The 17,046-nt window shown below is 39.6% G+C and overlaps 2 protein-coding genes across 2 annotated transcripts in view; one reads left to right on the top strand and one right to left on the bottom strand.

Moving 5' to 3' along the window:
- The first annotated feature begins 330 nt into the window (after positions 1 to 330).
- Positions 331 to 11,424, top strand: pfn2b (profilin 2b). Its single transcript, XM_015011324.2, has 3 exons — positions 331 to 654; positions 3,993 to 4,185; positions 9,588 to 11,424. The coding sequence occupies exons 1-3, from the start codon at positions 526 to 528 to the stop codon at positions 9,683 to 9,685; spliced, it is 420 nt and encodes a 139-aa protein (XP_014866810.1). The 5' UTR covers positions 331 to 525; the 3' UTR covers positions 9,686 to 11,424.
- A 1,898-nt stretch (positions 11,425 to 13,322) lies between these two features.
- rnf13 (ring finger protein 13) overlaps positions 13,323 to 17,046 on the bottom strand; it is a 34,703-nt gene continuing 30,979 nt past the window's right edge. The window contains exons 9-10 of the mRNA XM_015011313.2: positions 14,687 to 14,767; positions 13,323 to 14,472 (exon numbers count right to left, since the gene is read on the bottom strand). Of these exons, the coding sequence (XP_014866799.1) occupies positions 14,120 to 14,472; positions 14,687 to 14,767 (434 nt within the window). The 3' untranslated portion in view covers positions 13,323 to 14,119. The remainder of the gene's footprint in view (positions 14,473 to 14,686; positions 14,768 to 17,046) is intronic.

Raw genomic sequence — 17,046 nt, 5'->3', positions numbered from 1 at the left:
AACTTATAAATTGTGCTTTTGTGCTTGTTTTTAACATTACAATAAAGGCTGCACTCTGCATTGAAACAGGTTATTGTAAATAATAGGGAAGGTTATGTTTAGTAAGACTTGGACAATTAGGTTACTTAAAATTTATCTTTAAAAATATTTGTAATATTTATGTTTTGTAATTTACAGTCCAAATTCTACTCAATTCCAAGAAAATAGACACCCCTATCTTAGGGAAAACTAAATTGTTATTGTATTCATCCGCGGCGCAGTACGTCATGCACGGAAGGCGTAGGGCGAAGAACGCCTGGCGGAGTGATTTAGTAAGGGCTACACCCAAGTCTGTGTCTGGTCGCAGCGGCTGCTCTTCGTTGCCTAGACGAGAAGAAAGCCGGGACGTGACAGAGCCGGGGGTTTAGGTTGCTGGATGCCCGTTAACCATCAAAAAAATACTGCTTCTTCTTCGTTGGAGAGACGACCGTGATTTATTTTCACTTACCGTGCTTTATTCCCCATCCTAGAACTAATATCAATAACATGTCCTGGCAAAGCTACGTGGACAACCTGATGGCTGATGGCAGCTGCCAGGACGCGGCCATTGCGGGCTATACAGACGCCAAATACGTCTGGGCATCGTTTGCTGGCGGAGCCTTTTGCAAAATTACGGTTAGTGTGCTCTCTGTGTCCTGTATGTAGATTAGAAAGCTGTAAAATACGCAGTTGATTTAAAAAAAACAAAAAACGTTTATCTGCATAGCCTGGCCTTGTTGAATGAGTGCGGTACACATGGTATGCAGTGGTCCACCACGAGATGTACACGAACTAGCGTGCATACTTGCTTTTTAATCCTTTGTCACTATTCAGGTACTCGTTTTATGTTTTAACCCGAAAGTCGTTTCAATTTTCCGAGCATGTCCTTGTACATGCCCACTACGGTTATCGGAGATGACCCAAGTGTTCGGAAAACTGTAGCTAACGGGGTTAGCCATGTTTGCTTCTCATGCCGGTCATTTGTTTTGAACATTTAAGTTGTCGGTGTGTGTGTTAAATGTTACCCATAAATAATTTAAAATCTTAATACTAACTTAGCTAAAATGTATTGTACAATTAAACCCCTGTGGCTGAGAATTCAACCTGAGGAAAGCTGTATGTCGGTATCGCTAATCAAGCTAACGGCTTAGCTCAAATGGGGGTGGTCATCCTCAATGGAAAACCGTTGGAAGCTAATGCTACGAGCTAGCAACCGTTGGTCTTTTTTTTCCTGTTCGGCTTCTGTGAATCTCACTACCGCCCCTTTTCTCCAAAATGGCGGATACACATTCAGTTTCTTGTCCGTTTATTTTCTATTAGAAAATGTCTTGACATTTATGTTGGATCTTGGTGTCTTGACACCAGAATTTTGTTGAACTGATGTCAGTTTTAAATATGTCTTTCTTTTTTTCATTATCATTCGATTGCAGCTGTGGGTTTAAAATCCTTGTCGGTTGTCCTTCGCGTTTTTCTCGAGCCACCATTTTGTATAAAAAAATGTAATTATAATATAACGGGATTTCATGATGCTGTATAGGGATTATAACGATATTGTTAACGCTTTGATGTGCCTTGTGTAACGCCATAAAATGCTGAGCCATGCTACAATACATGAACGTGTTTTCCGCCTTTAGCTAAAGCTACTGGGAGTGTCCACCCCTTCGATCTAAAATGTAATTTTCTCGTCTCTGTAGATCATAATCAGAAAAATATATTAATGTTTGACACTATGGAAACCTGACATACCACGGTTTGAGCTTAGCTTTTTTTTTCTATACTCGTAAAGATGGATCTTTCGAACGTTATGGTGGAGCAGGGGTGCCCAAACTTTTTGAGACCAAGATCTACTTTTTCTGTCACCAGCTGGCTGAGATCTACCTCATGACACAAAGAACCTGAGGCCAGCAGATGGCAGTCAGTTATGGTAGATCTGAACTTTGGTTTGATTACCTCAATATGAGAAATTTCAGACTGATAGGAGGAACCACGGAGCTCTGTTAGGTTTAAGCCACATCTTGTGAAGTTGGGATATTTTTCCTCCAACAGGTTCCAGAGGAATCACCTCAAACCAAATGTTGGAGTGGAATTTATTTCAATGTCATTTGTGAATGTTAGTTTCTCATTTTCAACAGTGGAGCTTTAAAGATTGAAAAAGGTTATTATTTTGGAGAAAGTTTTATTAACATCAATATTTCTACAAAATAAGTGGCATGTTTGATGGAGGAAAAGCCTCTCAGTCTCAAAGCAAGATGCCAGAGAGCACCAAACTTAAAAAAAATACAAATATTAGACAACTTAATTTCACATAATTATGGCGGTAGAAGCCATTTGTTACTTAATGAAATATATTTGTCCTATTTGATGTTTGTTGTGAATGACAAACGAACGAGGTAATTAGTCCAAGTTTGAACATTCATTTATTGAACAATGAACGTTTATTGAACGTTCAGAAACTACAGCGGCTGTGATGCGCCACAGCAAAGGTAAACAAAGGTAAAATAACCTGAATAGGTGATCAACTCAAAACCTATCGCACCTTTTTACTCTTTGTCGCTTAAGCACACCCGTTGCCATGGCAAGCGCCTGCACCCCTCAAGCCAAGCAGAGATTACGTTAAAAACATGACATTCAGTCCGTTATAATATTAGGTTTTCAGGCTTGGTATTTATTTCGTGATTATTAATAAGCGCTTCCCTGAACACAGCGAAGGTTGATTAGCTAATTTAAACTGCTGCTCTGCTCGTCAGTCGATCTTTGAGTCGCCTTTTTTTTATTGAACCGAAACGCACCGAATTGCGCAACACCTTGTTGAAACAATAATTACTGAGATCATTAATTTGATTATTATTATTATTCTTTCATAAAGTTACAAATGTTTTGGATCTTTGGATCAGCGCGTCAGAAGAGGACGTGCAGGTTTCGACCTATTGGCGGCATTCAGTTTGTCACCTACTGCAGAGATCGACTCAAAACCTTCCGCGATCGACGTATTGAGCACCCCTGTGGTGGAGAATCGCTTCTAGACGTCTTTCAATGTATAGGGCTTGTCGTTATAATATGTACTCGGACGCTTGTATGCTAATTTTAAAATGTCGTCAAATGTATATTATACATTTTTATCAAACTGCATATAAATCTATCTGGACTTGAAAGATTCATCTGTAAATGAAACAACCTGCACATTTAATCTAAAAGTTATTCCAAGTAACTAACGTGTGCAGTTGCAGATGTGATGTAGCCATCAGACTGCAGAACTTAAACATTTTGAATATTTTCCATGTTATTACTTCTGTCTTCAGGTAAATTAGATATAAATCTTTCATATGCTTTACTGTCATTGTAAGTAGAAAAAACATGTTATGCCTAAATCCCCTTTTAAACATGTTATATTTCAAAGACAAGGTTTTGGCCTGAGAAGTTCTGGCTTAATTAATTGATCAACTCTGTCTGTACAGCAAGTATTCATTGTAATCTGAACAAGACATTTTTTTTTCTTCTTTTCCTCCCTGTCCCTCTGCAGCTCTCTAGTGCCATGACTTTGCACTTTGGGCCTGTACCTTTTTGATTTGAGGAGTTTAAGTTTTTTGAAAGTTGCCATTTTTATGTGGGACTAGCTTCTTGTTCTTGGGAGCCAGGATTATCTGTTTACACTAAGATTTAATACTTTACCAATTAATCTGGCTAGTAATTTTCTCAGACCTTACTTCATGGTTCTCTTTGTGTGTGTGTGTGTGTGTGTGTGTGTGTGTGTGTGTGTGTGTGTGTTTTTTTTTTTTTTTAATTCTTGTGCTTTCTCTTGCGGGATTGGAAATAAAAGCATTATTGTTAGCCCTTATTCAAATTTAGTACAGGTGACATTATTTCAAGACTTGAATATCTAAATATCAGGTCTCCTTGAGAAAATGTTTTCTGTTTGAAAACTTGTATCAACTCTGTCACAGTAAAGAAATTTACTTTACATTTTTTCTTTTTAGGCAGAAGAAATCGATGTGTTGGTAGGAAAGGACCGGGATTGTCTCTTCACCAGTGGGCTGACCATAGGCAGTAAAAAGTGCTCAGTACTCAGAGACAGCCTGACAAATGAAGGGGACTGGACAATGGATGTCCGGACAAAGAGTCAATCAGGAGAGCCAACGTACAATATAGCTATAGGCAAAGCAGGCAAAGGTGAGTACAACATTAACCATAGTTTACATATTTTCTGCATTAAAGTTCTGTTTCGGTCTGCATTGATTTAGTATTCCTAGATTTTCTTTAGTAGTCGTGTTGTGAGTGCATGTTGTGGAGGTGTTGAATGCACCCTTTCCTCAATATATGACAGGTATGATTTCCTGTCTTTGGAATTTTGTTATGATGGGGGAACAGCGGTACTGAAACTGTTCTTGCTGCAGAAATGTGTTTTTCCAACATGTTTTGTGTAGCACCTTAAGAAGTTTATTGGAATAGAAAGGCATTTTGTCTTAACATTAAATTTAAACTGAATGTATGCGTTACTGTAGGCTAAGGACATTTTTCTTATAGAATTTAGTGGTGCCTCATAATGTCACAGCTTTTAGTAGGAACATGTTTAACCCCTTTTCTCTTGATTGATCTAAACCGTTATTGTCATTTAGTCAGTTTCCAAATATTTCATTGAGGCTTATTTAGGTGTAATTAACCTGTTTAATCCCAAATCTTCCCTGCAAAATAAGTGTAATAAGTGTTCCCTAATAAGTGTTATGAATCATTATATTTTATCAGTTTATGTTGGTTGTTTTAGTAAAAATGTAGTTTTTACACTCTCCACCAATTGTTGATAGTGACATATAAAAAATAAAAATAATGTCAAGCATAACTTGTTATAACGAGGGTTGGTTCCAAGTATGTTCAGAACTGTTTTAGATGCATAAAGATTAAATGCCACATCTTGCAGATGGCATTGTCTCAATGTGCTAAGTGACCTTTAACCTCATTTGGTCATTTCATCAGTGAAGCAAAGTCAGGTGAAAATGTTATCCTGCACAAATGTGCATCCTGGAGGAACTCCTCCCTGTTCCAACAGACCAAGCACCATCCCATGGCCCTGTCTGTCCTAAGCTAGCTGGAAACATGGCATCATCTTGTAGCAGTCATTCGGTGCATAGGCCACTTTGCCATTCCACTTTGTGGAAATGATTACCTGTTTGGTACAGGGTGGGGTCTCTTTTTTTCAACTGTGGGAATAACAGTGGTGTAGAAGACATTTTTAGGTTCTATCAGGTCTAGAAGATTTAAAACAGTTTTGAGCTGTGTGTGTGTGTGTGTGTGGGGAAGGGGACATAATGTTGAATAAATGACAAAACCATTGACACCTAGCATAGTGCTGTCTCTGTATGTTTGTAGTGACAATAGTTGTTGCCATGCTTACATTTACTCTAATTATTAAAAGATGCATGCAGGGACAAAATTGTCATATCAGTAGATGACTACTTATTTACAATATATTCTGCTTTGTTTATTAAAGCATTTTATTGACTTCCTGTTGTACAAGTCTAAGACAGACATTTATCTCCAGGAGTACCTACAGGAAGTATAGAGGTCTTGGTCATGTGACCATTTACTCTAGCCACATGAAATTGATATTACTTGGAGTAGACAAGCTCCTATTTTGAAACTTCAATTAGCTACCAAAAGCAAGCTTAAACCAGAGCTTCTAGAAAAGGGTTTTTCCCCAGTTTATAGATATATATATATATTTATAATTTTTTTTATTTTTTTTTGCTTGCCTTGGGTATTGCTAATGTCTCCCAATAGTGCATAATTACCTAGTGATATTTTCATAATTTTCTGTCATGTTAAATAGTTTCGACTCCATTAAGGCCTTACCACTGGGCTTATCAAGTTTTCTGGGGGAAACTCTGCAGAAGTTTACAAAAAAAAAAAAGTCTGACAACAGTTGTTGCGCGTGGGATTAAACGGGTTAAATATCAAATTGATATTTGCACATCTAAGCTGTGAACCTTTTGAGCTGCATGTCTGATGCTCAAAACAAAGGTACATGATTTTTGTCTCATGACTCGGAATTCAAACTTGTCTTTGGATAAATAAACAGTCTGCCGATTAGGGTAGTGGTGATGACTAAAACTGGTTAGCTTTAGTGTCAAAGACTAGCCTATTTTAAGTGAACTTAAATGATTACTAAATTAACAGGTCTTCTCTATTGCCCCCTTTTTTAAAACATTCTGCATAAAATAGTTGCCTCTATAATTAATTCAAGATGCCTTTATGGACTTGTCTGTCATGGCGGTTTCTATGTTGTCTGTTTGAACCCATGTTGCACCATTTCCTCTACTGTTAATGCTTTCAGGTGAGAAAAAGACATTTCTCTTTTCTATGCACTGACCACCTTTTCTGGAGGAGGATTTCCTTAAGCCTCCATGAACTGCATGCAATGTCTGCCTTTCTGGTTAACACAGCCCACTCTAAAAAGTAACTGTTCCCCTGTGCAAGGCTCTGGGTGCTTCACAGTGCCCACATGTATTGAGGAGAGGTACCTTAAGCATGCTGCTACATGCATGTGTCTTTGGTGATGTTGGTGAGAAGCTTCATTCTCTTCCCTGCTGCTGGTGTAATTAATATAGAAGACAGCTGTGTTTAGCACCAAGACCCAAATGGGCAATGTGTTTAATTTAACTAAGTGATAAAAATGCGATAAATTTGTTGTTCTAGGTTCTTGAGACAAACTCCTATTTCTAAAGTTTACTTGGAAAGTCATTTGTTTTAGGAAATGTAGAAGTATTGTGGAATAGTATTTTGGCATGTTTGGGAAAACATGCCAACATTTCTTGCTAATCACTAACATACATTACAAAACAAGTGACCAGAAGAAACAATGAAATCACCATTTTTAATGCTCCAGTTTCATCCAGAATTCATAACATTTTTCGCTTTGGTTCAGCTTCAGCAAATATTAACATTTGTGTGTTCACAATGTTGGATTCTAAACTCTACCATTTCTTAATGTACTTTTAGATCCTTGACTGAATTGGCTCAGTTTGTATGCAGCTCTATTAGTGCAGTGTGCATGGATATTTGGCAAAAATAAAAAATGAAGTAATAACTAACTTGTACCTAGTAAGTAACATGGACCACTTTAATCACAAAATCTCTAGTTTCTTAAAGGGGCAGTATATGTTGCAATGTTCTCATCAACAAGATACCTGGAGAATTGCCTTGAGTTTTTCATGCATGTTGAGGAATCAATTAATCTCATTTGAGGTGAGGCTTCTGTCCGGAACTTTCCGATTTTCCACCTCACAGAGGATCCTCCCACAGCTCCTTCAGACTAGCTGGTAGCAATTAGTAAACACCTAGTAGAACTGTGCATCAGTGGAGCTCAGGGTACTATTGCATACAACGCTGGTAAAAATGTTAAAGGAGGTGTGCTGTTATGACTTCTGGAAGGTGGAGTAGAACGTAGGCAGTAGGGCTGTTGTAAACGAATATTTTAGTAATCGAGTAATCTATCGATTATTCTTACGATTAATCGAGTAATCGGATAAAAAAAATAAATAAAATGAAATATTGGTAAATCTGGCATAATACCGGTGTTACTATCAGATATCAATATCAGTCCAATTTTTCATATTTGAGCATCCCTAACAGTTGCTTTTTGTAGTTTAGAAAACTAACCTGTAACAATAATAGCTCACTTTCTAAGTTAACCTGAAGAAAAGTTATAGAAAAATCTGAAATTATATTGAATTTAATAACAAAGAGGCAGGCTCACAAATATGCTTATAAAAAATGTCTACAATCCAGCTTTTAGTTTATGTATTCATCTTCAGTGAGTTTAATAGATTAATTAAACTCACCTTGCCACCTAACCTGTCACGCTTTGGGTTTGAAAATACGGGAAATGCCGCCTGGAGTGGGAAGAGAGGGCGAATGAACGAACGTAAGATGGGGAGGAAATAGACCAGCGGACTGACGAACCGTTAGACCGGGGGACGAACACGGGGGGAAGCAATACGGGATATTTACGACACCTTCACTGGTCACACTCAGAAACTCATCTACCAGCCATGTACGATGCGCTCCGCCACCCGTTTCTTCAGACCGGGATATGAAATTTATTGTGCGGTTCGTCGGTAAAGCTACATTTACACGGTAAGCATCAGCTACTCAGCCGCCCGCCCTGTTCAGGCTATCCGCTCACCTCAGCGCTCTTCCCGCCGTTCGCTTTCAACCAGCAGCCCCGGAGGAGAAATGCTGCCGTACTCCAGGCATTCCCCAGTCATTTTAAGGATGCTTATTGGTTCCCCAAAAACGATAAAAAGTCGGGCATTATCATCAATCAATAAAATCCCCACAGACCAATCTTGAAGATTGGACTTTATGCCGCTGAGACTTAGCTTTTGTCAACAACTCAGAGGCGGAAGTGAGAGCTACGCGCAACGCAAATGAAGTCCTGGCCGGAACACGGTGCGCTAACTAATAAAACATAAATTAACGAAGCTTCGAGGCACTAAATTTTCCTCGAGGAATTTTAGTAATCGAGGTACTCGAATCATTCGAGGAATCGTTTCAGCCCTAGTAGGCAGAGGTTCAATTTAAAGACGGCAAATTACAAAGTCCAAAATTGTTTAAGCCATACTTGATATACAGCATTTTTTGTAACTGAAGTTAACGGTTACTTGATTGTGCTATAAAATAGCACTGTGGCTTGAAAATTCATAATACTGCCTTTATAACTGTTTTAATTTGAATTGGCCTTTTATACTCAGACATTTCCCTTGAAGCACCATTCTTAAACAAAATGAGTCACTTAAACTCCTTGTGAAAATGCTGAAGTTTAATTAGGCCTTGCACAGACCTGCTGCTCTATGCTTCTGCTTGTTCTCGTCCTAACGAAAAAGTACAGTTAAACAGGTTGCATGCAACATATCTTTAATCATGTCCTACTCACTCTGTCTAATTGTAGTGATATGTCTCATCACCAGCAGCACTGATAAGAAAATGATGGTTTCTCCCTCCTACAACCTTCCAACCAAAGGCACTGCACAGCTTTTCGTGCGGTTCTTTCTTCGTATTCGTCTTGCTTGCTGCTTTTTGGCTCTGCTTGTTTTTTCTCTTCACCTGTGTGATCTCAACATCCCTTCTAAATGTTCCTTCTGTCTCTTTTCTTTCAGTCTTGGTCTTGGTAATGGGCAAAGAAGGGGTCCATGGAGGCGGATTGAATAAGAAGGCATACTCGATGGCAAAATACTTGAGGGATTCAGGGTTTTAGATTAGAAGTAGATTTTGTGGTGTACTAGAGGGAGGACAAAAATTAAAAGGGGGAAAAAAACAAAAAAAAACAAAAAGAAAAGCAAAGCTCAAAAGGACAAAAAAGGTTTCTGTCAAGCTCGCATCCCCTCCATCACACACACACCATACACAGGCAGTCTCATCAAATAAACCCCCCCAGGAGCATTTAATGGTGCAGGGCTCAGACCCAGCCTCAACAGTATAGTCTCATATTTATCAGAGGTAGAACAAAGTGTTTTATTTTCCCATCCCTGCTCTCATCATGCTGCTTCAATTTTTTTTTGTCCTTTTGTGTACTCCAGTATTGGTTCTTGTCATGGGAAAAGAGGGTGTCCATGGAGGACAGCTCAACAAGAAAGCATTTGAGATGGCGGACTACCTGAGGAAGGCCGGCTACTAAAGCAACCTGTAACCAGCTACCTAGCAGTTCACCCTTGCCACCCTGTTGGATTTGACACTACTTCCAGTCCTAGTTTGTAGTTTGTTTTTCTGCCTTTTCTCCCCCCCACCCCACCCCCCGATCCCCCCATTTCTTTCCTCCCTCCCCATTTATCCTCGAACCTCTTCCCTCATTCGCTCTGTGTATTCTCATCTCCTTTCAAGCACTCTTATGTTGATCCATAGTAAAAATGAGCATGTTGCTAAACAGGATGTCATGACAAATCTGTACTTTACCAAGACCAGCAAAAAAATAAAACATTTTTGGCAGAACTTAGACAAAGAAAGCTATAGCATCAATTTGTAAACTATCCTTGCTTTTGTGTTTTATGGTACCTACCACTAAATCCTCTCAGATCACACACACTCCCTCCTTGAGCAGCCTATGCCTTTGGAGCGTTTGAGCTCTAACGAAGCTCGTCATGTCTTCCTTTATTTCCTCCATGTCCAGGAGGGGAGACTGTCTACATGTTATCCTCAACAAACGCCACACTAACCTCCTCCTTGCCAAATTGTTTAGCTCCCCCCATTATTTTGGCTTAAATCAGATAACACTAAATCATATCTGATCTTTTCTTGAACACTACCCACCTCTCCTGGCAGAGTCGCTGTAATGTCCAGAATCAGTTTTGATAGAAGTGAGGTTGGGATCAGTCCAGTTCATGACATCCAGATGCAGTTAGTCCTCCCCATCCCCCTTTCCCACCCTGGCATCACAAACTTCCCAGCTACACAAAATCCATGGACATTCCACAGTAACAGGCTCAGGCACTTAACACTGTTTTGTTTGCCATCTGTTAAGGTTTTTTTTTTGTTTTGAAAGGCTGCCATTTTTTTTGGACAGTAGCTATCCCAGCATATACCAATCTGGAATGTATCCAGTTTGAATTTTGCTTTTGTTTTTTTATAGGACCAAGTGTAGTTGCAGCCCGGGTGTTTATACATCTGCTCCAAATCATGTGAAGGATGACTAACTTTTTCTGATGAAGAAAAACTGTGACCAGGCAGAGATGTTGTTGCTAAAACTAAAGGGGGGAGCAGGAGGGTACAGGTCAGGTAAGGGTGGGAGAATCTGGAAAAATAAATAAAAATTCCTCACTATTACCTTTGAAACATCTGCATTCGTACAAAGCCATGCTGTGTTGACAACTACATAACTGTGGAATAAATTGCCTTTATAGTCAGCTGAGCTACGGGGGGTGTCTGTTGATCTGTCCACGCTCAGAACTGCTAACTTTAACGTCCAACTGAGAAACAACTAACTTCTAAAAGTAGAAATGACACTGAATGGGAGTCGATGGTATTGGTTGGAACAAAGATGCTCATGGTTGTCTTGTTGAAACTTAACTACAGAACCTGTGTATCCTGTGCCATAATGTAGAGATCTGTAAGATGGATTTTACCCACTGTTGGCTATGGAGTCATTTCATCTGCACTTTTTTTTTTTTTTTTTTTCTCCAATTTGTAGCTTCAGCTCCACTGTCTTAGGCCTTGTGGGATATGTGTACTCAAAAACACTGTTCAAGTCCTGTCAGCTGATCTGTTCATTTCCTTTCCTCATCACTTTATATATTTTTTTCTTGCATCTGGGATACAGTCTTTAATGCATCTGATGTCGTATGCATAAACCAAGAAATGCCATAAATTGATTTATCACCTTGTTTACAGACAGATCAAATAAATTTATTCCAAACAGATAAATGTTTACTCTGTTCTTTTAAATGTCTTCTGTTAATTTTACGGGAAGTGTGCTCTGACCTGCTCTAATCAGACCTGGGTGTGTGGACTCCTAACTGCAGATTTAATCACAGTTCTCATTGCATTTAAGTTTTAATATTTGGTGTTTTCCTGTAGAAATGACAAACTCTTAAATTTAGTTATGTTGGTTGCATCTTAAAAGTATCTGTTTAAAAATGTGAAACAAGTGTATGTTCTCCTCTTACTGTAAAGTCAGATTGTTGGTCATTTCACTTTTGCAGCAGCTCCTGATGGCTGCTTTCAGACTAAACAACTCAGGGTCAGCTCTGAATGCTGCGTACTTGCCAGGGTCTTTAACTTTTTCTGGCTGAAAATGCGGAAGGGGCAAGAGCTGATAATAAGCAATGCTGACCTTAAAACAAATTTGCTTTTGTTCTTCCGGGTTGAAAGCGTCTGTCCCGACAGAAGGGGAAAGTCCACTCATATCTGAGTTTTTGAATTCACTTTAACCTGAGAGGCCATATCTGATTACACTAACATTTAACTAAATTTCATTACCCACTTGACAAAATTCAGAGTGCTTAAAAGTCTTTAAAATCCAACTTTTAAATGGGGATTGAATTTGACCTAAAATGCCACAGCACAAATTAGAGGAAAATGGATAAATGTTTAGGAGGAAGGATAAAAATGAAGGCACAAAGTTTAAAAACTTAAATCAAATGAATATGCATTTAGTCTAGGGAACTTGAGCTGTTTTTTGTTTTTTTTTTTTTAATGTCCAAGGGTTTTATTTTTGACAAGGTTTAACTAATGAAAAAATTCAAAGTCAACACTTAAACATGAGACTTGTTTTAGAAACGGGGTTGGAAAACAAGCGGGGAACCTGATTAAACTGTTGCAGTAAATTGAGATGGTTCTGCCTAGGAAAAATAAAATCAAATGGTTGGCCCATATGACTCATCATCCGACCACTAAAGAAGGCAATGGATGTGTCGATTTGAATTGCGTCAGCACAAAAGTTTGTGGTCTTGAGATGTAGCAATGCTAAGTGACTAGAGTTGCTCATCACATGATCAGCAAAGGCATTTATTCAATGTTTTTGTCTGCTCGTTTCTCGCTCCTACTGCGAGATAAAAGATTAAATGTAGACGCTGAAAATACAACAAACTTGGAATTTAAAAAAATAATGTAAAGTCTGGCTGTCTGAAAATCCTCCTGGAATGAGGTTCTCATTTTTATCTTAAAATTCCTCATTTTCTTAAATTCAAGGTGGGGTGTATTTAAAAAAAAATTAACAGTTCTATAGTGAGTAACTTGCTGAACTATAACCTATAGATACAAATACTTTTGTACACCTTCTCTTAAGATCTAGTTTGTAAGAGAATTAAGATACAAACATGTCCCATGTGATGCTTTTAGAAATGTTTTAGGCTTGTTCTGACACAATTCAGATGAATAAAAAGTGGTGAAATGACCCTTTACACCTTTAAACCAGAAGCTAACTTTAATCACACCTTTGAGAAATGACTAAGCACTTTCAAAGTAAACATTTTGTATCATCCTGAATGCCTTATTTTAAAAAGTAAATCTACAAATGTATGGAATATTGTGTGAATGAATAGGAATATACAAGTTCACATCCACAACCTAAGATCATTCCAGTAATTAAAAAAAATTTAACTTATTACTCTATATTTCTATCTATTGCTCTGGATTAGAGGTACTGTAGTGTATACCCATCTTAAACATGTTTTGCCTTTCAAAACTGCAAGGTTCTGTTTAAAGTACTTTTTTCCTTCCACTCAACTTTCCATTAATATGCTTGAAAACAAAACCAGAACTGGTGGATGGAGGCAACTGGATCTTTGCAAATGTAAGTAAAACATTAATTGGAATCAACATTTGTAGTTCAGGGTTATTTATTGACATGATTCGTTGAGAACAAATGTACATGAGCAGGAAGAAAACGGGACAAAAATACAACTAAAAAGGCAACAGGAATTATTTTGTGAATTAAACAGGAAAATCCTGCACTTTTCCTACAAAACATATACCCAGGTTTATAAAAAAAAAAAAAAGAAAGAAAAGAAGCAGCAGCAGCCAAAAGATGTACCACAGGTAGTGCGGAACACCAGCGCAAAACAAAATGTGATGCATCGTAGAAAGCACATTCTTTTGTTTTCTTTTCGTCTTAAATTAGTCCGTCGGTCCAGACTGACTTGTGCGTCACTCCACGTCAGTCAGTGGTAACAGAAAAACTGTGGCACAAAAGACGTCGGCGTCTAAACTCCCGAAAAACATCAGGCTAGAAATACATTGGCAACACAGTACTGCTGTGAGCTGAAACGCTGCGAGTGCTGCATAGTGGTTCAGTTCATGTCGAAGTGCTTCTATGTATATATACATGTAGGATTGAAGGTAATCAAAGGTTAATATGGAGCTTCTTGTGATTTATACTTTACATATACAGACAATATTTATGCTGCTCTCTGTCGGGCATGGTGAGGGCAGCTGAAACCTTTTCATGACTCTTTTCCATGAATAAATACAGTGTAGCAGTCTACTGTAGTCGGGTCCTCTCGGGTTAAAACATGTCTGAACTCCTACACAGGACAGGAGCCTAATGTAAGCAGTGGCAGAAGAACAGAGATGATGGATCTGTTTTCCCATAAAGTCTCTGCGGATGCGAGGGTGCCAGTCAAGCTCGGGGTGAGTCGTGCTCGTGGGAGCACGGCTGCTGCATCTGCACCACGACCGTCTCCACGGTAACCTCCTCCTCGCTGTCGCTGCTGTCCAGCTCGTCGTCGTACTCGGAGGAGTCCTGCTCCGAGCGTGACGCTCCCGACATGGTGCCGAAAGAGTGGGCGCTGGTCGAGGCCTGGGAGCGCAGCAGGGGCGTGCTCTCGGACACCTCATTCTCGTCGGGGCCGCTGTCCCCCTCCTCCGAATCCGAATCCGAGTCGCCCTGAGAGGGGACCACCTTCTGCTTGCACACAGGACACGTCTTCTTGGTTTTGGTCAGCCAGGGGTCCACACACTTGCTGTGGTAAGCTAGGAGAAGAAGAGCATCAGGTTTAGAAAACACAAGCTTCCTTTCCGAATGTCAGTATCCTGGGCAAAGCCTTCCTGGGCAACTGAGTTCAGGAAGTTTTATTCTCCTTGGTAATGCTGTCTTTTTGTACTATGTGGTCATTTTTTAACTTTCAGTCTGTCCATCACTTTAGTCATTGTTTTTAAATAGATTGATAAACTTGAGCATACTCACCATGAGAGCACGGCAGGACTCTGAGTTTATCGCCATCCTCATATTCATCCAGGCAGATGGCACAGACATCATAGTTATCCCCTGAAATGAAAATATTTGGCGTTGAGCAGTTTGATATGAAACTTTTGTATCATTTACTGATTTTCCCACAAGCTATAAGCAGGGGCGGTTCACTGCCCCACCAAGTCAGACACCTCATCGGACTTGGTCTGATGTATGAAGGGCTGAACTCAGCTAAAGAGGCGACTTCTGAAGGCGATCTGTGGTACCGGATTAAATTTAAAGGCATCAGAGTAAAAGGGGTACAAACACATCACAGTTTACAGATTTGTTTTGTTAAAAAAAATGAATCTCAAAGGGTTTTTGTCCTGTTTTCTATGGATGTGTCTCCTAAAACACATTGGTTTGTCTGGAGATTTAACATGACAAAACATTAATACTTTTATAAGGCCCTGTTAAAGTCCTCTGTAGGAGATCAAAAGCCTTGAGGCAGCTCCACGATGCACCAGGCAATTAAAAACTCTGCTTCCTCACAAGTTGGGTTTCCCTCCATTCTTTGTCCAAATATGTCCCTGATCCCACCCGTCCGTCCCACCCAGCCAGACTGGTCCATAGCCAGCAGGCTGCACAGCCTCTGATGCAATAAGTGCTGCAAAGCCTCTTGTGCGCGCGCCGAAAGTTCAGGAATTTGTCTCTGTACTCCCTTCCAGATTCTTCAGAGTTCCTCTTCGGTTTTCCTTCCCCTTCTCTTCCCTGCTGGGGGGCGGCGGCCTGCGTGTTTAAGTAAGCTTTAAAAGAGTATGCTTTCCCTTGCTGGACTCTGTGTCAGTGCCAGGGCTGCATGTGACCGTATAAGGAAGGGGAGTCGCATCGAAACCTCCTCCCCTCTTCCTTTTCTCTCCATGCATCAGCAGCTTGCCCATGGCCCCCTTCCTCTTTACACTTTCAGCTCCATTTCCTTTAGATCCCGAGCAGAAATAGAACCGCCGTCCTCAACAACCGTCTTCATGATCAAACCTTCCTCCTCTCCAACAGGGCTGGACAGTGGGGGTGAACGGGAGACGGTGTTAATGCAGGCACGGGTCCAGAATACACTCAGGAACTGCTGATCTGTAGCAATTCGGGAGCTATTCTAAGAGAAGCAGGAAAATAAAAAAAAAGTTTGGTGGCTTTCTGAACTCCACAGACTGCAGAGACACTGAACAGGGCTGCTTACCATCTAAACACTTTCTTCTGTTTGGACAACGTCTAAAGATGAATATGAAACCTGAAGATTTTAGACGCTTAAAAACGACAACTCGTCACATATTCACACACCCAACTTTGATCATAGACACAATTCTCAGCTTCTAGTACCTTTAACTCAAGTGTGAGCTGTGTATCTGTTTACACAAGAGCAGCAGATAAAATCTACAGCAGCTTGAATAGAAATTTGATCTACAGTAAGTGTTTATAAAAGGGTCTTTGGAACATAGAGTATTTTATGATATTTCTAGCAATTATGTATTTATTGCAGTATTATAATCTCCCTTGGAAGAAATGTAGAAAAATGCAACCTTTATGTAACAGTGGTGAAAATGTTCTAGTTGGTTTTTAACAAAAATTCTTCCCTTTAAAAAAAAAAGTAGCTAAAATATTTTTTTTAAAAATCTTTATTTTACTATTTTAAAGTCCATCAAAAGTTCTATGAACCTCTAAATAATAATACATGATTCTGTTTTCCTGGAGCATGTCTCAAACTCAAGGCCCTCGGGCCAAATCCGGTACGCCATAGCCATTTCTATGGCCCTCTAGATTGTAGAGAACCACAAAAGGAGAACTTCAGGATAGCAGTTGTGTGCTTAAATATTACTTTATCAGTCAAATCAAATCTGTTTCTTTTTGTACAGTGTGAAGGAACGATGTTAAAAGGTCGGATTTCAGAGTGCAACAGACATTAAATGCCGATTGGCTACACTGTTTAACTCACCCGGACACCTACAAATATCGCTCTCCCAAGATGATGCATGTTCATGTTATCGTCGCGAACGTCTGCTTCCATAAAATCATTTTGAAATTGTTCAGGGGCTGATTGTTTTCTGTCAAAGCGCTTCAGAGCGTATGGATGTCAGAGGTAGAGGGAACTCCCAGCCATTCATCATCTGAGCACCCAGCACACACCATCTCCCTCTCACTGTGAATGAGGTAGAGATGTGAAAAGAGATGACTCTTGAAAATGAGATCTAGATCTCCACCTGGTTTACCTGGTTAAATAAAGGAAATGAAAAAAAAATTTTTTACCCTCGTACACGCTTTGATCATTTTCCCATACCTCTTGTGGTTCCTGAGAGGGAAGATGCTGATCAGACCGGGGGATTTTT

This window comes from Poecilia mexicana, unplaced genomic scaffold, assembly GCF_051168715.1.
Source record: "Poecilia mexicana isolate PSO_F unplaced genomic scaffold, ASM5116871v1 scaffold_4, whole genome shotgun sequence".
NCBI classification, from domain to species: domain Eukaryota; kingdom Metazoa; phylum Chordata; class Actinopteri; order Cyprinodontiformes; family Poeciliidae; genus Poecilia; species Poecilia mexicana.
This window is presented reverse-complemented; position numbering and strand designations above follow the sequence as displayed.

Excerpts from the sequence above, each read along its gene's own strand:
- pfn2b (XM_015011324.2), top strand. The coding sequence starts at position 526 with ATGTCCTGGCAAAGCTACGTGGACAACCTGATGGCTGATGGCAGCTGC. Across the intron at positions 655-3,992 it reads GAGCCTTTTGCAAAATTACG|GCAGAAGAAATCGATGTGTT; the intron begins GTTAGTGTGCTC and ends TTTTCTTTTTAG. Across the intron at positions 4,186-9,587 it reads TATAGGCAAAGCAGGCAAAG|TATTGGTTCTTGTCATGGGA; the intron begins GTGAGTACAACA and ends TGTGTACTCCAG.